The sequence below is a fragment of the Setaria viridis genome, chromosome 9 (assembly GCF_005286985.2).
Source record: "Setaria viridis chromosome 9, Setaria_viridis_v4.0, whole genome shotgun sequence".
NCBI classification, from domain to species: Eukaryota; Viridiplantae; Streptophyta; class Magnoliopsida; order Poales; family Poaceae; genus Setaria; species Setaria viridis.
In genome coordinates this window covers 41,483,964-41,505,478 of record NC_048271.2, presented here as the reverse complement: position 1 = coordinate 41,505,478, position 21,515 = coordinate 41,483,964, and the positions used below count along the sequence as shown (strand labels likewise).

The 21,515-nt window shown below is 42.0% G+C and overlaps 2 protein-coding genes across 2 annotated transcripts; one reads left to right on the top strand and one right to left on the bottom strand.

Annotated features, from left to right (window-relative positions):
• The first annotated feature begins 1,160 nt into the window (after nucleotides 1–1,160).
• LOC117836113 (3-oxoacyl-[acyl-carrier-protein] synthase II, chloroplastic) lies at nucleotides 1,161–8,361 on the top strand. The gene is made up of 13 exons (XM_034715488.2): nucleotides 1,161–1,667; nucleotides 2,455–2,660; nucleotides 2,755–2,958; nucleotides 3,051–3,161; nucleotides 3,267–3,362; nucleotides 3,438–3,483; nucleotides 3,615–3,694; nucleotides 3,863–3,931; nucleotides 4,025–4,109; nucleotides 4,222–4,376; nucleotides 4,471–4,551; nucleotides 7,416–7,475; nucleotides 7,876–8,361. The coding sequence occupies exons 1-13, from the start codon at nucleotides 1,487–1,489 to the stop codon at nucleotides 7,990–7,992; spliced, it is 1,491 nt and encodes a 496-aa protein (XP_034571379.1). The 5' UTR covers nucleotides 1,161–1,486; the 3' UTR covers nucleotides 7,993–8,361.
• Nucleotides 8,362–13,093: 4,732 nt separating this feature from the next.
• Nucleotides 13,094–14,446, bottom strand: LOC117835671 (uncharacterized). Its single transcript, XM_034715016.2, has one exon. It carries the CDS (start codon nucleotides 14,392–14,394, stop codon nucleotides 13,228–13,230), a length of 1,167 nt encoding a protein of 388 aa, XP_034570907.2. The 5' UTR covers nucleotides 14,395–14,446; the 3' UTR covers nucleotides 13,094–13,227.
• Between the last annotated feature and the right edge of the window lie 7,069 nt (nucleotides 14,447–21,515).

Below are 21,515 nucleotides of genomic sequence, written 5' to 3'. Positions count from 1 at the left end.
TGTTAAGAAAGTGGAATTTTAGGTATGAAAAATCGGATGATTGTTTTCCATTTCATTGAAATGAGGAGTACAGATCCAAATTTTTGTGCCAGGCAAGAAAAATACGTAATTGTGCTATTAAATTTCCAAATAATACTCTGCTCATCTAAGAAAGTACTCTGTTTTTGTCCTCTAAAATAATGGCGTTGTGTTGGTGATGCTGACCACTTTGTCGCTGTTCTAGCCACCTTAGGTCATCCAAGATTGATTGAATTCGGTGTCCACACCTGCTCCCCAACATCAAAGATTGATTGTGAAATAGATACTTTTACCTCCTATTTGTTGATAACTTTTTCAAGAACCTTTTCCTTCAATTACAATTTCGTTTTCTTTTACCTCATACATGTGCATAAACTTTCTTTTATTGCTGGCCAAACAACCTTTTATGAATATTTCTGAAATTTTACTATTAGAATATAGGATATATGTATTTGCCCAGTCTACATTAGATAGTAAAATGTGGGTGTTTAGAAGCCTACAATGGCCAAATACATATTCATACATATAATCCAATAATTCCATTCTATTGATAAAGTCGTTGACGCATGAAATTGTTAATGCCATGGCACCAATAAATTATCTATAATTGATCATGATGTCATTTGTATTATTAGTTACATGTAGAAATTGTATTGTTAAGCGTGCATGTTTACTCTGTAATTAGTCATACTTTGGGAAAGGGATATGAAAGCCAGAATAAAAGAGAAAGTTTTATAAATTATTAGTTGTGCACAATATAACTCATGCTCACTTTGTTTGATGTGCCTTACTTTCTCTCTCTCGCACCGCATGTATTATCTAATTCCAATCCATCCATCTCAAAAGCAATTTTGTGGAGCATCCAGAGCCCTAGCTGGCCGCATCAAAATCCCAAACAAACCTCGCCACCCAGTCGCTATCTCTCTCTCTCGATACTCAAGCTTTCAGTTTCCACACACATACCACTACAGGCCAATAGAGAAGTTCTTATAAAATCCCTGAAAACAATCCAAGAATTCCAAAATCTCTGCCCTTGTATTAAAAACCCTCGAGAAAGCTTAAAAACTCCAAAAAGTTTTGCCATCTGTTTTTTTTTTTTGAGTAGAAGTTTTGCCATCTGGCTGTGTTGGATTTCCTCGCTATTAAAACCATCTAGGCTCCGCTTCCCCTCCCCACCACCACCACACCTAGCGCCGAGCACCTGGCAATGGCGGCTTCCGCCCCCTCCGCCACCTCCCAGATGCGCCCAAGCCGCCGCCTTTCTCACTAGAGCCCCCCACCCACCGCCCGCCGCGTCCCCCGCTCCCACGAACTCCCCCGCCTACCCACCCCAACCCTCGCTCGCCCGCCGAACGCATCTCGCGCTCTGCTCCCCGGTTCTTGGCGCCGCCGTTTCTTGGGCCGGTGGATGCGTCCCCGACCCCACCCGTGCCGCGAATCCAGGCCGTCAGGATCCAGGCCGTGAGCAATGGCGGCGCCGGTGGCGCCGCCGCTGTGCACCTGGCTCGTCGCCGCCTGCCTCTCCGCGGCCTGCGGCGCTGGCGAGAAGGAGAAGCATCGAAGGCACCGCGGCGGCGGCGTTGGCGTCGGGGGTCTGTTCGGCACGCGCCACCGCCCCGGCTCGGGGCGCCGTGGCGGGGCTCGCTCTGGTGAGCCCATTTCCCGTTTCCTCTTCTAAAGGCTACTTTCATTGTTGCTTGCCCGAGCGTAAAACCGTGAAAATTCGCTGCAATGGATGGGTTTTACCGCATACCGCATCGGTAGTGACATCGCGGCGATTTGGAGGAGGGTTAAAGGTGCGATTTTTATACGGTTCCAGGTGTCACATCGCTCGTGCGCGCGCCCGGGATGTAAGGGGAGAGAGGATTATACCCTGCTTGATCCTGGCATCTTGGGCTAGTATTTTTGCACGGTTTCGGGCTCGCCGTCAGGTCCTGCTTGTGAGTGAATTGGTGGGTTTGCAATTGCTAGGTTTGGTTGCCTTAGTTGCTTCATACATATCATAAACCAATGATTTTTTCCCCAGCAAGAGTAAAGTGTGTGTACAGGGGAATTCAGAACCTGTTGCAAAATCTGGTGTTGACAAGATAAAGAAAACTGAAATCTGGTTGAGGAAATTGTCCACTCTTGAACTTCCACTAGCTTGCTTTTTTTAACCGTTGATATTTCAGTAATCATGCCTGCTTTATTCTGTGCATCTGTGTAAGCTTACCAAATGAAATGTGTGAACTGTGAATAAACCAACATATATTATCTGATGATTTTGGCGTTTTCTCCTCAATCCGTCACTTAGATGACCAATAGGTGGTACTTGAAGAAGGATCCAAATGATATAAGGGATTTTGTGGGTGACACTGCCTTTTCTTGTCCTCTTCTATTTGTCATACATGCTGACTTCTGATAATGGTACACTAATGAAATTCTCGTGAACTGCAGGAATGTCCATGGCTGTTGCCTTGCATCCTGAAAGGGGAGTTGTGGAAACTAAGAAAGCTGATGTCAAAGAAAGGAGAGTGGTTGTCACTGGCATGGGTGTAGTTACACCATTAGGCCATGACCCTGATGAATTCTACAATAACCTTCTACAGGGTATCAGTGGAATAAGCGAGATAGAGGCGTTTGATTGCTCCAGATATCCCACGGTATTTATTTTCTTCATCTTAAGGATAATAATTTGAGGTTCACTGTGCAATTATGTTGAATGTTGTACTCTTTTGACACATTATGTTCACATAGAGAATTGCGGGAGAAATCAAATCATTTTCAACAGATGGTTGGGTTGCACCAAAGTTAGCTAAGCGAATGGACAAGTTCATGCAATATTTGATAACGGCTGGAAAGAAAGCATTGGAAAATGCTGGAATCACTGAAGAAATCATGAATGAGTTGGAAAAATCAAGGTGTGGGGTTCTCATTGGGTCTGCTATGGGTGGCATGAAGGTGCAGATTCTTGCAGTACATTATGTGCTTCCTTAATAGAGCAGTTTTCCCCCCCTTCTAATTAGCTTCACTTCTGATGATATTTTGATCAGGTTTTCAGTGATGCGATTGAAGCATTAAGGGTTTCCTACAAGAAGATGAACCCATTTTGTGTACCTTTTGCAACTACAAATATGGGTTCTGCCATACTTGCTATGGATCTGGTATGGTACCTTATATGAGTCATCTTCTAATGCTATTTCATTGCTTCCCTTGTTCGTTGATAGATATGATGATTCTTGATTACTTAAATTGCATCTCGTATGCAGGGTTGGATGGGCCCAAATTATTCAATCTCTACTGCTTGTGCTACTAGCAACTTCTGCATTCTGAATGCAGCTAATCATATCAGAAAAGGGGAAGCTGTAAGTAACTTCATTTTCTTGTGATCTTTGCTGCAATGAGTAGTGCCTAATTGCAGTTGTAACCTAAACATACAGGATGTGATGCTTTGCGGTGGTTCTGATGCACCGATCATCCCTATTGGTAAGGTGCACTCTGATTATTTGAGGCATCTTCACTCCCAATTGCTATTGTTTCATTTTGACATGAACCTCAAGTTTTCTTATGCATATATGGAGTTCACTGTTTTGATTATTGAAAACTGTTAAATGCAGGATTGGGAGGTTTTGTGGCCTGCAGAGCTCTTTCACAGAGAAACAGTGATCCAACAAAAGCTTCTCGGCCTTGGGACGTGGTCAGTAAGAATATTACATACTTTTTTAGCCAAATAATTGCGTTATATGTTAGTGATACATTTATCAGTTATACTTACTGGTTTGGTGCATATATTTCTGTGCCTGTCGAAATTTTGGAATCAATTTGTTTCTTATCTGTATCAGTATTCTTATCTTGTGTGTCACAGGATCGTGATGGATTTGTCATGGGAGAAGGGTCTGGTGTGCTTGTTTTGGAAGAACTTGAACATGCAAAGGTTTTATTCATGCAATTTTCTCGAGTCCATTGTCTTGTTGGTTTAGGCTGATATTGTTCAAATGCTAAGAGCTTCTAATTTGGATTTCTGCAGCAAAGAGGTGCACAAATATACGCTGAATTTTTAGGAGGAAGCTTCACATGTGATGCGTACCACATGACAGAGCCTCATCCAGAAGGTCATATTTTTGTTTAATGCTGTGGTGCATTTGTCTTGCATTCTCCTGTGTCGTCATCTTGCTGTCCTGATGCTATTATGCTAATAATATGTTCATGCAAATACAATATCAGGGAGAGGGGTTATTCTTTGTATTGAAAACGCACTAGCAGATTCAGGCGTAAGAAAGGAAGACATTAACTATGTAAATGCCCATGCAACATCTACGCAGATGGGTGATTTGAAGGAATTTGAAGCTCTCACACGTTGTTTTGGCCAAAATCCTCAGGCAATTTTTGTATTTCAGAATCTTATGTTTCAGAACTAGAAAACTTGTGTCCTCAATTTGGCCGAGTAAATGATTTGTCCTATATATATGGCAGCTAAGAGTGAACTCAACAAAGTCGATGACGGGCCATCTCCTAGGTGCTGCGGGTGGAATAGAAGCTGTCGCTGCTATACAAGTAAGGAGGCTAATATAGCTTTTTCTATCAGGGTTGTTTTTTTACTGAAAAGTTGTGCTGTTTGGTTCAGGAACTGTAGTCTATATCTTTATAGGGTCCATAATTTTTATATGTTAGTGCCATCTGCTAAGATATGATCTACCATTCCATTTATCATGGGCAGTTGTTGCACATATCCAGAGTTCCAGACTGCAGTGCTTGTTTTTGTTTGAACCGATTGGTGTTTCTGCACCGTGCAGTGGAGTCAAGTTAGACAAAAAGAATCTTGCCTGTATTAAATCTGAGCACAAACTTAGGAAGCACACTTATGTGGTAGCAGTACGGTAATGTGCAGATGCAAAATTACCAGTCCCTAATACAGCTATACAGTCACTATATACGTAGGAAAAAGACAAAAGGTAGCTGATAGCCTGATAAGCCTGATCGATAATTTCAAGTGTCTACTCTCAATTTCAACCGATACAACTAGGCAGCATAATAGAGTAAATCATGATAGGATGGCCTAGTCCATAGATTACATAAATAAATACAAGGTGAATGTCTAATTCTTGAGTTACTTAGATATTGTACTCCTGAAGATTGATTTTTGCTGGTCACACCATGTGCAGAGGAGTATTGGGGAAGTATCCATTGATATTCTAGCATCAGTTTAGTGTCAAAGGTTTATTACTTATTATATGGTGTCCAATACGGATAAGCTACCTAATGGCAGTATTCGTGCTGAAACTGTGGCATAAGAAAGCACCACACTACAGCATTTTATTTCCTTAGTCATACAATTTCTTGGTCAAGTGGACTCTGATGCATGTACCAAGTTCATAATTCACAATGGTTCGCAAACTATCTAGATCCAGTCTACTGAGACTTTTTGGGTAGACCTGTTTTCTAAATACTTACTACCTCCAGATGTTTTTTTATTGGAGACGAATGGCGTTTTTGACAAACAAATAACTAGTTTTACTTTGTTTTGGTTGTCAAAAAAACCATGTAGTAATGACTTGTGGGAGTACTATTTACTCAGGTACCAGACAACGTGGGTACCCATATTAGTAGCAGAAAGTGTTTTTAGACTATATTGTAAACTTATAACCAGATGTTCATTCCTTCTGATCAGCTTTGTGTGTCAATTAGAACCGCATGATAATATCAGCGGTGTGACAAAGCATTAATTTAACACTCTGGTTTCATAATAGATAACTTAATGCTGTGACTGATATTCAAGTTTCTATTAGATCTAGTGGTTGCCCCATGGATGTTTGGTCTTTGGATTTTCACACTATGCGCATGATGCACCAATTGGAAATGGGGTGGAAGTAGGTGGGCCATAATTGAAAAAGGTGGGGATTTTTTTAAGGAAAAAGTGTATTTTCGTCCCTTAAGTATTGTAAAAGTGTGGCATTCATCCCTGATGTTTCATTTGGTGCAAATCAATCTCTTAACTAACTAGACCGATGCATTTATCATTCCGACCTTTTTTTATCAATGGTTTAGTGTCATATAATATCGGTTTAGGCCATGTAATCATCTTACTAATCATCGATTATCCATGTCTAATTTTGATTCAATTACTATAATATTTCGGTGTGAATCGGTTCTGTTAATTTTTCCAATAAAATCTTTTTGGTAGCCAATTTAGAGCACTAAATTTTTGTGGGCTTTTTATATCTTCAACTCAGCATATACATCACTAAACAGGGATTAGTCAGATGATTACGTGTTATAAACTGCCATTACTAAACCATTATTAAACTAAGGTGGGGATGATTAATGCACCGGTTTAGTTAGTTAAGGGGTTGATTTGCACCAAATGAAATGTGAGGGATGAAAGTCACACTTTTGCAATACTTGAGGGATGAAAAATACCCTTTTTCTTTTTTTAATAAAAATACCCATGAAGATCCATGCGCTTAAAGGTTGACTGCCTATGTGATGCCTTGATAAAATTGGGTAGCACCATCTCACACTAGTCACCATTTTCATCTTTAAGGTAGTAATGTCAATGACCAGCTTCAGTTCTTTTGTTCTATCTATAAAGTTGCAAGTAACACAAATAATCGAAATATTTTTATTTGCTAGTTGTTTGAATTTAGTAAGTTCTTTTGATGACATTTTGTCGTTTTTGGCTTGGGTAAGAAGAGAACAATATTGAGAACATCAATTGTTTTTAGATGAAGTGCCTAAATATATAACATTTATTAGTTCATCATTCGTCATGATATTCTTTAGTCATCTTGACAAACATAATTTCGAAGTAAGGGGTTTTGATGTTATGTTCTTGAAAAGACTATTTTCCAAAGTAAGTACCAAGGTTACTGCCAGGGTTCATTCTATAGTCTAGCCCTTGCAGAGGATGTATGGGTAACTTTTTCCATGTGATTTCTTGTTTGAGCCTCTATAAGAAATGCAATTTTATGCCTCCAAGTGGAAGCTTTTAACTCTTACGGGTTAATTTTTGTTCATGGCATCTATCTCTGGGGTGCCATCATACATTTTCCTTGTCATTTAAGGAAACTGGTATGATGCATGGGCTTTTTAGACAATTCCACCCCCACCACCCCCAAAGATGATAGATTAGGTTTTCATCAAAAAGTACTGAGGTAACTGTTTCTAAAAGCTCCAAACCTAGTGTGTGATGGCCAACAACCAGCATTTTGCTACTTGATAGCATTTTACCATGGATATCGATAACATGTTACGCTTTCAGTTGTTTTTGTTCTTTATTACTCGTGCATTTTTATTATAGGAATATGCTAAGAGTCAACTTTAGTGTACTTGATGCATGTTTTTGTTTTTGTTTTTTATCAATGCTATGCTGGATCTATCATAAGTCTTGATGCAATTTCTATTGCTCTGTGTACTTGCAGGCTATAAGAACTGGTTGGCTACATCCAAATATCAATTTGGATAATCCGGAGAAAAATGTGGTAATTTTCTCTCTTACTGCGAATTTTCCATTCTTGAATGTTGAATCTGTTTTGAATCTTTTCTTTATAACCAAATCTAACATGTGTTGGACCATCTCCATCAGTATATGGAATGGTGGTGCCAGGTTGACGCTGTTCAGTTGGGGCATTCTTGTTTCTAATGAAGTTGAAATAAAAGAAGAAACCTGGTGAATCTAATATGCATAGGTTCATTGAACCAAATCATGTTTAACTTCAGAAAGCATATTTTCAATTCAATAGCCTTGTTCATAAAAGCTAGTCTCAAATCCTGAGCCATCGACTTGTTCAATTAAAGCCTAACATAAACCTGTTTGTGCTGTTCTTTTACCCATCTATTTTAAATTCTATATTTAATATGCCTTTTCCCATCTTGACTTAGGATGTCAGCTTGCTGGTGGGTCAACAGAAGGAAAGGTGTGATGTGAAGGTGGCACTGTCGAACTCATTTGGATTTGGCGGGCACAACTCGTCGATTTTGTTTGCGCCCTTCAAGTGATTTTTGTTGATGATTTTCTTGTGGTTATGCATCATCGAAAAATTAAGACCTTATAAAACCACCAGGCTCAGCCACATTTCTGTACTGCAAATTAGATGAAATCCAAAAGCTTAGTAGGATATATTGCTACACAACCGAGGGAAGATAGCAGTTGGGTTCATTTGTAATAGCAAAGCAAAAATTATCCCGAGCCAGAAGAGCATCAATTCAGATGTTCCATGTACCCCTTGGCTCATTCTATTTTTTGTTTCGGATGCTTATTGTATTTGTCATATAGGAACTTTGGTTGGGGGCGGTATTTTTGGTGTAGCCGTCCGACAGATACAGTTGTTTACTTGCAGATCTAGCACATGTTGCCTAGTTCATCTATTGTTGCAGAGCACACTAGCGCTGTGGCTTTATACTGTAGTTATGAGTTGGTAGCTGTAGCGATCTGATGTGACACGAGTTCTGAGTCTCTATTTTGATTTCCTATTCTCTCGCCCGCATACATAAGCCACAGCGCGCATGGTTTGTTGATTTTCTTTTTTCTTTACTTTTGCTTTAATTTCCAGGATGGGTGTGCCGTGTGCGTCTCTAGTAGTATCGTTGCCAACTATAAAATGCATCTCTTATATGAAGGCATAAAACCTTCCGAGAAACTATAAAACATGCTCTCAACAACCACCAAACAAGAGTTGAGCATATTCTACCCATCTATACACTATATTTTTTTTGTTGGGTCTATTTTGTGGTTTTTTGTAAATAAAGGATTTATTCATTAAAGGCAAGTCACAGATACGAGGCTGAATGAAGTCACCCCCATTGTACATTTTGCAAAACCTGTTGAATTGGGCAATGCATTAGATATGGCTTCAATGCGATTACAAGAGTACAGAGTAGTCAAAGGAGTTGAAGTGTATTTCCATGCCTCCTTGGCTAAGTTATGAGCTATCTTGTTGGTTTTCTCAGCCAATCTTTCTGCACGCGTATTTGTAGCGGGAGAGCTTACCACTATCACAACACTCATGCACTGGCTAGCATTCACGTGCGCAACACATAGAATTACAAGGTTTTTGATGGCTTTTGCAAAAAAAAAGAAGCATCATAAAACATTACAACCTAACAAATTTATGCCGAATTTTGAAAAATGATAAATTTGCAATGGAGGCCAAACAAAAAAAATGTCTCTAACTCGTACACTGCAGTTTTGTGACAAAATAAGATGTTAAAAAATGTCACTAACTCGTACACCACAGTTTTGTGACAAAATAAGATGTTAAAAAAATATACCTGATAAGGTTCACATGTAAGTATGAGGTGAAAAAATAAGGAAGCAAAAGAAAAGGAAAACTGTTTCGCCCAAAGTCAAACTTGTGACCGATTGGATTAAGAGAGAGTGAGTTATTAATTGAGTTGAGCCCTTGCCATCTAATATTTTGTATAATCGGTCAAACTTGTGACCAATTGGATTAAGAGAGTGATTTATTAATTGAGTTGAGTTCTTGCCATCTAAAATTTTGTTTAATTTGTATAACTTTACTAATAAGTGTGGCCCATCTAGCAATTGCAAGTCAGAGCCACAAGTATATTGGTTTTGGACATGTGGTACTCTACAATAATCATAGAGAGATGGTGGCCGGAGTGCTCTCGTGGCATAGCAAGAGGCGTTGATGCGCAGATCTATGACTACCCGTGGTGGGAATGGGTTCAGGTGAGCTCCCAGTTTTATTGCCGCTTCTGGCCCCCACGTGTGGATCCTAGTAACATGTGCAAACCTAGGTCGCTAATCAATTACAAGGTTGTACTATCCATGAATTAGTTATACAAATAACTCTGTAGATTTGGTTATACTGTTGGAGACGTCCTTAATTTGTTGAAATATGGTTCATATGTGGACAAAAACCAAAAGTGGACCACAGGGTCCATGTAGATGTAGGAGTCATAATCTACTCCAGATAACTTATGTATGGAAATTGGGATATCTTGTGCTGCATAAATATAGGAGAGGTGGTACTTAGCTGTACACATCAGATTTTATCAATAATGATATTTCTCTACTATACTTTTTTGCTTTTTATAATAATTTTCTCGGCCTGATAATATTCTACAACAAGACTAAACTTATTTTTCACGAGAATAGACACAACACACTCACACCCTACCTCAGCATCTCTAAGAGGTTGGATACTTTTTTAGAAACGAAGCATAGACATAGATGCTCATATATATACATGCACACATGCCTTACCCTAACATTGAGAGAGACTAGGCCAACAAACCTTAAGGTACTAAATCTCATCGTTCGAATGTATCAATTTCGGTATGTGAACTGACATAAGCAAGCCCTAAATAACAATATTTTGACACTATATAAAGATTTATGAAAACTTTAGGGTAAAGAGGAAAGTTGGAAATTTTGAAGATAGATGTAGTTTTAGGATAGACAAAACTGAAAAGAAATAGAACCATTTTTTATGAAAGACAAAATTGAAATGGAACTCAAAACCTCACCGCACCCCTCCATCGCCTCAAACTCAATCTTGTGCAAATTGAGGGACTGAACCTCAGAAATCTGCCTCCACATTGCGAAGCAAAACCTGCATTCTCGTAACTTATGAAGCAACTCATCCATTGATGCAAAGCAAAGCGCAATTAATTCGAAATTTTATGAGGGCTAGCTATTGATCGAGTAAAAGCCACCGAGACGAAGGAAGAACCCTGTATATTGATTGAGGCCTTTACAATCGCATAGATGCTGCTATGCATGCATTTCCGTTCTGATCACGCATGCCGGCATGCCTCGAGCCCTCCCCATGTTTTTACCTCTGCATGAATTTTTCTGCCAGCATCTGCTCCTCTAGGCTCTACGTGCTTTAAAGTGTTTACCAATTTACAGCCGCCCTGAAACGGCATGCTGTAATATATCTATCAGGAGTGTCAGTTAGGATGCATTGGACGACGGCAACAACGGTGTTTGCATTGACATGCACAAGTCACCAGGGAACTAGAGAGGCATGGTGCAGTTTGCCAAAACCTAGTTGTTCGCTGACATATCCTACGCATGTTGTGGCCAGAACTGGTCGAGTCGTTTGACGGCAATGGAAAAGCAAATCTAAGGCATCTTTTCCTTTTTTCCTTTCACTTTCGGTCCGAAGAAAGTGTTTCGTGCACCTCTCAAATTCTACAAGTATTTTTCCAGTTGGCTACTCCGTGTTCTTTGACAACCCTGTATTTCAGGAGTCACCAGGGACGCAAACCATGATATAAAATGAATAGCACAATTAGCCAACTTTGTTCATGCTATTGTGTGGCGACCGTCATAACCATGGTATTCTAGTGGCGGACCTAGGATTTCAAAGTTGGGTATTCCCAACTCAAAAAGAATGTTAGAGTTCACGGTACCAATATAGCATAAAGAGTACAAAATGTTCAAACTAAAATGCTGACTGCTAACTGCTGAGAGCATCCCAGGCCCAGAGGGGGAGGTGGGTATCGATCCTGGTTGGAGTTGATTTATGAGCCAGGAATTGATGGACTTCTTGAGTTTTAGGCTAAGAATGTACATTATATGTAGCCTAGCTAAAATATACACATGTATATACCCTATGTACCTGATTGTTTGCCAAAAAAGTAGGGTATTCCCCAAGCATCTATACTGGGTCCGCCCATGCATGGTAGCACTTACGCGGTGGACGGTGGCAGTTTCTTAGGATGTGAAAGCCGAATATTGCATAATACTCCTTCCATCCATCTTTACAAGGTATATTTCGTCAACTTAGGAAAATCATTTGACTAACAATTATTCTATAATATACTCTCTTTGTCCCAAAATATATCTACCTTTAGATTTGTCCCAATTCAAACTGCTCCTAGTCTGACCAAATTTATAGAAAAAATATGCACATCTAAACACCAATAAATACACGACTAAAATATATTTCATGATTGATTTGATGATACAATTTGGTGCCATAGATCTTGATATATTTCCATATATCAAGATTAAACCTAAGTTGGTTTGACTTAGGACAAACCTAAAAATAGCTATATTTTCAGATAGAGGGAATATAAGTCCTGTGACACAAAAGTTGATGCTATTAATTCATATTAAAAAATTACTTACCTATGACAATTACTTTGTATCGCATAAATAACATAATACTGGAGTTATTGCCAATCAAAGCATTATCCTAACGAAACTAAATACTCCTTGTAAAGATGAAGAGATAAAGTAATGAAGATAATAACATATTGTTAAGTACATACTGGAGTAACGAAACTAAATACTGGAGTTAAGTACATATTGTTAATTATTAATAAAGAGTTAGTTCATTATTTTTTTGAATTATGCTTAACATATTCCATTTTTCTTAATTTTGTAACCATCAGTTAGAAATTGTAAAGAAAAATACTATAATTGTCATTAGGATTATATTATACCATTCATTCTTATTATTATATTACTATAATTATTATCATCTATTTTTAAAATTATAAAGATTGTTATTTTGAACCTAAATGGAAAGTATCTGACATAAGAAAAGGAAGTTTGTTCAACTAATTGACCTCTTAAAAATGCTCAATATGACTACTTACTTTATGAGAAGAAACAAGATGAAAATACATATTTTACACTTCAAACTTTATATTTCACTAAATTTTATCCATCAACACCACATCTGAAGTCAAAATTTTAGACACAATACCAAGATGATGAAAATACTGCATTTGTTGATTATCGTAGATAACACTGTAAGTACACCAACATGGATCTTACAAAAGGCTGATACCATCTAGAAATGTTCTCAGATCAATGCTACTCAACACATCAAGACACACTCCTCGGGATCAAATTTTTGACATTTCAATCTATTACTACTAGCCCAGCCATTTATTATTAGAGATACAGCAAAAGCATGTCAGAAAGGGGGAGCAATTTTGCTCAAAACTTCGATAAATTGCTTCCCATATATGACAGATCAATCAAGATCAAGAGAACCATTCTGCATCCCATCCCTCGATTTCTCCGATGTCCATACTGCAAATAAGAGTCATATTCATCATATTTTACAAACCAATGACACATCACATACATGTTTCCTTCCTACAATATATAGCAGCTATCGATTCCAACAGATACATTTTTGCATATATGCCTCCTCTTATATAGTGTATATCGATAGGGAAAAGCAGAATACATATAATATTTTTTTGTATTTCGCAATAATAAATATGATATAAACTATCAGTTACTTACCCGGGCAAGGAGACATCCACGTTGTGATGGTAGTAGTCGTTCAAATGCATCCCAGGGGCGTCAGAGCTGCTTTCTTCGTTAGCCTCATGGCCAAAGTTATCGCCAAACCAACCGGGCATGTCCACCAACGGATCCTCCGCCGTGTTCGCAGCACCTCCGGCGTGTGCGCTGGCGTTGCCTTTGTCTTCGATGCTCTCAAGGAGCTTGCTCCACCATGCTGAGGTGACCAGGTTCATGGTGTCGCTCCACTCGATGTCGTGCTGCTCCCCGATGGAGTAGATGGCCGCCATCTCCTCGTCGTCGAGCACTCGGTGCAGTGACGCATCTGCTGCCAGTGAAGTGTTCTCCATGGTGACAGCCGACAGGTCATGGCTCGCCATCGTCACCGACGGAGAGGAGTAGACTGAGTAGGAGGAAGTAGGCGATGGTTGGAGCAACGGAGGATCGAAAGAACAAGCACTGTTCTTGGTATCATCACCGACGAAACTATTGAATCCCTGAAAGCTAAGGTTTAGGCCTAGTGGCTGTGCAGGAAGAGGGACCAGATGATCTAAGTTATGCTCAGAATTAACCAAGGGCGCGACTGGTGTTTGGTAAGTGAGTGGGGATGAATAGCTGCTAGGACTAGTGAAATGTGAAAATGGAGAATTGTACAAGTAATCCGAGTAGGAAGCGTAGCTCGTAGGCGCAGAAGCTCTAGTCGCTGCTTGGCTTTGCTCTTGCAATAGATGAACCTCTTGTTGTTGCTGCAGCTGCAGTTGCATCAATTGTTGTTGTTGTTGCTGCTGCTGCTGCTGCTCTTTGGCTTGTCTCATGGAGGCCCTATGGATCTTGAGAGCTGTGACAATCTCTCTCCTGGCCTCTGCCATGTTGAGCAGCCTCTCCTGGTACGGCCTGCTGGTGTGCAGCCTCCTCCTCACCTGCTTCTTGTGTGGCTGCTGCTGCGGTGGTGGTGCTGTTTGGGCTTGTTGCTGATCTTCTTGTTGTGGTTGGGCATGCGGTTTGGCGCCCATGGTGCCGTGGTCTTTGGATCTTGCTGCAGATGAGGAGCTCAGCTGTTTCACAAGGCTCCTAATGTAAGCTCCTGAGAGGTGTGGCTGCTCCTGGACCTTGTTGTTCTTTGAGGAGGAGGAAGGGGTAGGAGCTAGCTTGTGGTTCCTCATCTCGCCTCCTAGCTATCGATCAGGTTCTCTTTCTTGCTAAGGAAACAAGAGACGTGTGAGAATGGTAGGGTGTAAGCCAGGGTGATGGGGTGATATAAATAGGGTGGTACTAGGAAGCACATAGAGTTTGTTAGGATGCAATGTTATCCTTTTGGCAATGCATGTCATATGGTCTTGTGGTGGTAGGTTGGCAGGTAGTGTAGCTAAAAAAGACAGCACACAACGTTGAGTCATCTTTTTGGTACTTGGGGTATAGCATTGACTCTTGCCTCAAGTCTGCAGGTCGCGAGAAAAAAAAAAAGAAGGAAAATGACTCCGCTCAAGTCTGAAAAGTACCTCCCCCCACATACCAGGGATGAATGGATAGTATAATGTACAAGATGGTCTGGGATTTCATGGTCAAGGTTTTGGATAGATTCCATTGGAAGGAGTTGAGGATTCATATCCTTTTTGTTGGAGCAAATTAAAAACTCATACCAAGAAAACAAAGCTACAATCAATATAGAAATCATATAGCAGCTGCCTACAAAAAGATTGCACAAGTTGTAGTGGATTGCAGGTGGCATCATGCGTGCGCGAGTGAGAACGAAGGTCCATGCATGGAATTCAAATATGGCCAGCTCCTTTTTGTTTTGCTGCCTGGCTGCTGCTGGGCTTGCTAACGGACTTGAGAAGGCGATAAGATTCACCAATCAGTCACATAAAGATAAGCAGGTGGCCTACAAAACAGATAGCAACGTAGATGTTCATGATTTCTTCTTCCACGATAGGAGATCAACACGGGCATTAAATATACAGACGATCGACGGTATCTTTAGCCGCAAGTGCAGTCCGTCCCATCTCTCCTTGTACCCTACACACTGATAGAATGATTGGCTACGTACAGAGCATGGTCGTCGTCGTCTGTCTCTTGAGATATAAAGGGGAAAGTCTACTGTACTGCTCGTACTAGTGATGAATTTTGGTCGAAACGACCAAGCTATCATCAATTTGAGGGCCGAAAAGGAGCTGCCGGCCCATCGCAACTGAAGTCCGTAATTCATTCATTGCATGAACGACCGAGTACGTACATATCCAAAACTGAACAGAGAGGGGGTGCTGGCCACATACATGCAACATACTGTAGCTGTCGTTCAAGTCTGACCGCTAGTGCATGACCCTTTGCATGCGCCGAGCTAGAGAGGGGCGTTTAGTTTGAATCACGCTCTGCATATGCACGTAATGTGAATAATAAAATGATGACGGTCCATTAGTCGGGCACTTCACTTCTTCACCTCTCCCATAGATGACTACGTATGTCTAGCTATGGAACGTACCGCTCAAAAATCACGCTTTGTTGGTACTTTCTGTATTGCGAGCGTGTAACGTATGTCTAGCTACTACGTGTAATAATGTATGGACTGATTCTCCCTTCACGAGGGGTTGAAGCCGGATACTCTTTCCATTATCTAAAAAATTATAAATGATGCAAGTGGAAAAAGGTTCAAAGATAGAGTTAGACGATCGCATGTACTATACCGATCTTCTCTTCAATCCGAACAAAACCTATTGCATATATCTCGACCATATATACCAGCCGCAATGTGATTGATATGCATACTGAATTTATGCACATTGGATTTTCAGCGGTCATATATAAGCACGATGATATTGCATTGGTCGTCGGTCGAGCTCTTTTTCTTTTTCTTTTTTTTTGGCCCAGTCTAGTATGCATGCATGATTAAATGGCCGTGATGTATGTATATTGCGCTCGCCCCGGAGCCTTCAGCTTGAATGATCGGACGGCGTCCTAGTCACGTACAGATCATCATGATGCACGCTAGGTGGCCCTAAGCGAGTGGCTGCTGAGCAAGGTGAGATCACCGAATCAATATGGTAAATTTATCGAGAGGTGTCCTAAGAGAACTACCCGGTCTTAAGATCTACTTCGACCCACGATTATGAAGAGTAGTTATGATTTAGGTTGCATGTGGCAACGATTCCGAACTTTGGTTACAAATTACTTTGTCTATGTTGTGCTTGAATATTTGAAAACGATACGGTAGATTTTGCCTTGAAAAGCACGTAATTTCATGATAGTGTATATTTTCTATACTTATGAATATGTTACAACAAAAAGTAGTAGCCTAAGTTGAGTCTTTGGGGGACTATGTGTCGATGATGATATCCAAAATATCTTTAAAAAAAGTTTCTATCACAATGGATGGAGAATGAACAGGGCGATCTTTCTCGTGTGGTGGACACAGCAGATATCGATCAATTGTGTATGTACTCCCAAATTCCCTGCAACCATCACCAAACATATTGACAGGTCGAAAAAAGTTATATTGCTTGTGGGACGGGGGGAGACGATATACTATAGGTTTAACTTTCAGCCAAGGAAAAAATTGCTTGTGCTTTATTCCCCAAGTTATTAGTTAAAGTAAGATGTTGAATTTCCAACCCTGGTCTCAAGTAACGGTACTGTCATTTTTTTTACACAACCATTCGTTAGTACCCGTTAGCTGTTTATCGCAGCAATATATAAACCTGCAACTCATGCAGTATACTGTCGCAGGATGTAAGGAGGCGACGACATGCCCTCCAAATCCTATACCTAGCTAGTGCTCCTGTCTCCAGAGGATGGTCCTTATTAGACCGTATGTAAGTGTACGAAGGAACTTAACGCAGGCAAACACACATTTATTTTGCTGCCATGCATGGCTCTTTAGCAGGGATGGACGTAACATACTAACACCCTATCTTTAGCTGCACAAGCATCCATATCCTAGCTCGGTTCACTCGTAACATACACTTTATCAATCTCGAAGATCTGTTGACTCAGTTTCTCGAAGGTGCTCAAAGGGATAAGGTTGTGTGCATGTATTTATAGAGTTGAGTGTGTGTATGTACATGTGAGCGTCTACTACTGTGTACTGTGTTAAAAAAAAGGAAAACAAGCAAACAAGCCCGTTAACATTTACCAAAGTTGGCATCAGATGCTTGTATGTATGTTTTGGGATGGCTCATACATAATGTAGCTGAAAATAAAGACTGTGAAATAAAAGGTTTAAACTAACTGTGATGCACTTCGCTCATCTTTATGTCATCTTCACGTGGTCAAATTAGAATATTGCAGTGTTTGCGCCCGCGTGGTGTATATATGTCCTGTGTACACCTATTTTAGTTCGTTGTACTATGTACTTGAAGCCCATGACGATAGTAGCTTGCAAGCAAGATCTATCTCCAGCTAAAGCTTCCTCACTTTTTTTTCCCCTGTTTGTTAGGGATCGATGGTCAATTTTCCAAAAGGGCTCTTCGTCGGCACAATCATTGCGGTTGGCAAATGGAATAATAATTTGACAACGACAACTTCAGATACTAGCCAGCCTAACCTAACAATTTTATATGCTTACAGGATAAAGAATCTTAACGTTTTTCTTAAGTACAAAGTTCCCTTTTCTCTTTTATTTGTTGATTTTGTTTTCTTGGTATAGTTTGTTTATTTTTTCTGAAACGAACACGTAGAAGAGCTGCCGATTATATAAAAAAAGAATAAGCTCAGGTTGAGCAAACAACAAATATAAAAAAAGCAGGTTGGTTGGATTGGGACATCAATACGCGCCGCAAAGCATCGCACTACTCAAACTCAACTCAACTACACAACAATATCGGCCGGTTGGATTGGAACTTCAACCATGCCGCACCAAGCAACTCGTTACTCAACTCAACAAACATCATTTGGCCGGTTCGATTGGGACATCAACCCGTACCACACAACATCGTCATCTTGCCGCAACTCCACCACCGGCGGCCTCGGCAGCTCCGCAGCATCTCCAGCTGCCACTCCATTGGACAACATCCGCTCTGCAGCGCCTGCACCACCACCAGCAACTCTCTCTTCTTCTTTTTTTTTGATTTTTTACTTTGTGAGGAAAGAAAGAAAGAAGAAAAAGAAACGACCCGCCACAGCCAGGCGGCATATGCCGAACCACCACGCTAGAAAAGCCTGTGTTGCCTTCTGGAAGGACACGACGCTAATAGCACCGTCGACACCGGCCCAAGAAGGGTTGGATTTTCACACGCATCATCATAGCATAGTAGAACGAGACTGTGAGGTTTAGAGTGGATGCCTCCAAGGAGGAAACGACAGCCGCAGACATTGCCATCCAGGCTTTCACCTCAACCTCAACCGCCATCCACGAGAGAGTGATGGAAACATGGAGCATGCCTGCCCACGCGGACCAGAGGTGCAAGAGGTGGCTGACGCCGCCAATCCTGCCACCATGGCGTTGCTGAAACGCCTTCGCTTGGCCACAACCAACCACGCCACCACGGCATCGCTGGAGTGCAGTCGACCAAGCCGCTGCCGGCCACGCCACCTCCGCACCTCCGCACAGACTCGGATGACAACAGCGCCGCGGCCATCGCCTCCGTGGCAGCTCCTGGTGCCATCGCTGGCTCACAATCAAGGGCTTCGTGTGCCGTCCCTGCTGCCCCCTGCTGCGAGACACCACGTTGGGTCATGAGCCGCCAGGAGGGGCAGGAAGGGGCGGCGGCGCACCGCTCGCTACGACGCGGGCGCACCATGGCCGCCACACTGGCAACCATGCCATCCACCGAGAAAACCGGGCTGCAAGCACCCCGCACCACAGGGGACGCAATGGATGGAGCCACGCAAGCCCCGGCCGCTGTCCATGGTCCAGCCATCAGTGGAGCCAACACCTCCGCCGGCCACCGGAACTTGGCAAGAACCACGAGCTCCGCACAGATCTGGCATCCTCTCACACGGATCCGGCCATCCCTGAGGAGGATCTGGCCGGCAGCCACGCCGGAGCAGGAAGCGAGGAGGGGGAGGGAGGAGGGGCTTGGGAGGAGGGGGAAGAGCGAGGTGGCCTCACCGCCGCCTTCCTCGCTGCTTGCTGGGCTTTCGACGAGCAGCTCCGGTGGTGGCGGAGGTAGGGAGAGAGGGAGCGCGTGGGTTGGATGGGGGACAGGGGAGCCGCCCGAGCCGCCTAGAGCGGACGACGCGGGGCGATTCGGTCTCGTATAGTTTGTTTATTAGTTAATTAAGGAAAAATCAATTGCCAAGTACAACCATAAAATGTCCAGTGGTCTAGATATCATGTTATAAAAATGAAGTCAGTTTGTCAATTCCATCTTGATATATAGGAACAAAACCCTTGAGGAACGAACCACCACGATTGAGCGAACTGAGTGTAGAGTTTGTTGTTGTGGAACCTATCCACCAGAGTTCGAGCCCTCGACTCGGTACTATAGTGCTCGCATTTTTCTAGATTTATTTCAGAATTTAATCGGTGTCGAGTTTTCGGTCATAGGTGACGTGCCCGTCATAATGCATCAGTGGTGACTTCGTCAATCTCGAGGATCTGCCAGTTCAGTCTCTCAGAGGTGCTCATAGGAGTAGGGTTGTGTGCGTATGTTTGTAAAGAGCGAGGGTTCGTGCGTGTTTGTGAGGTCTACATATGGTATGTACTGTGTTTCAATAAAAAAACGAACCACACGATTGTGTTATAACGCGGTGTTTTTCTTCCATTTTTTTCTTTGAGACGGCCAAACGCGGTGTTGATGTCAAAGATGACGAGCTGCATGCGCATGCGGAGAAGAAACAAGTATATGAATTCCCAAGTCAAACAACATGAGCTGGCAAGCTGAAATATTCGTCCTCGTGTCCAAAAAAACGACACTCTTAGCTTGCTTGCTGAATTCTCAGGCCGTCGATCTCAAAGCACATCTGACATCCATTAGCTGCATGCATGCATGCATTCATGCATCACATGCAGGCTACCGATCGATCCATCAAGGAGAGTCCAGTCGTCTACGTATATAGGCTGAAACCGGCCTACACATAGAGCCGACCTATCGATGACATGTATAACCAAGAGGCATTAACACTTAAGAGACAGAGATGTGGCAGAGTGACAAGACACTTCCACTACCCTCCTCAACTACTACACAGCACGGCCATCGACGACGACGTTCAGCATCTGAGGGATTCTCTCTCTCTCTCCCTCTCTCTCTCTCTGCTGGTGGTCTACTTAGAGAGAGAAAGGCAATGTGATTGGCTACATGGACGGTGGCTAAACTAGAAGCATCCATCCAGCAAAAGTCTACGCCCTACAAAGGTGAGCTAGATTGGGGCTTCCTCTACAGCTCTACGGGCGTGTGCAAAGGAAAGAGAGAGAAGAGGAGAGAGTGACGATCTATAGGGTGGCTAGAGCTGCTAGCCACACTCAGCGTGATGCATATCCTGAAAATTGTATTTACTCGCCGAGATGATTGCCGTTCACCGTCGCATTCACGGTGGCGTGCCGATCGAGCCAATGCTCGCCGTGATCGACTGGTGCACGACGACGTCGAGCTAGCTAATGAGTGCCCTGAGTCGTCGTCCTCTTGACCGTAGGCGAGAACGATGACCGGAGGCGTGTTCTCCGGGAGAGAAAGGGGATGGCGGGGTTGCGTCTTGTCGTCGAGTTGTTCCGCAGGGATCGGAGGTGATGAGGAAATAGCGCGTCTTGCTGCAAACATGATCTAAAGAAACAAACTAGCCAGCTGCAATCCGTCTAACAAACCTACAAACTGAAGATAGAGATATATATGACGCCTCAGGCTGAGCCGACACCGGCTGTTGTGGTGCCTGTAGTCATTCGTGGAAGAAATCTTGATTGACACTCAATATTTGCATTTCCAAAGCATATTTTGGATTTCATTATTCAGAAGCAATTCCAGCAGATCCTCTAAACAAATCCTTACTTAAATTTTAGAAGATGGATGTAAAAAAAGAACTCTAGTTGTCCGATCTACTTTGAAGAGACATCTTATATTCACCCACACCCCCACACGCCTGGATCCCTAGGGGTTGCCATCCATGGGCCCCACACCCAATCGTCTTCTGCCCCTTGTACAGATGCCGTCTGTGCTTCCATCCACTCCTCCTGTGCGCACAGTGCGGATGCAGCCTATGAGCATGAATTATAACCATGAATTAAAAAAGTGTATAGAATAATGTTGTCGCGACTAAATTGCTATATATGATTATCGTGTTAGAATATTTATCAAATAATTAAAAATTTATAATATATTTTAAACATATATTATATGGTGTCGACTAATACCATCCT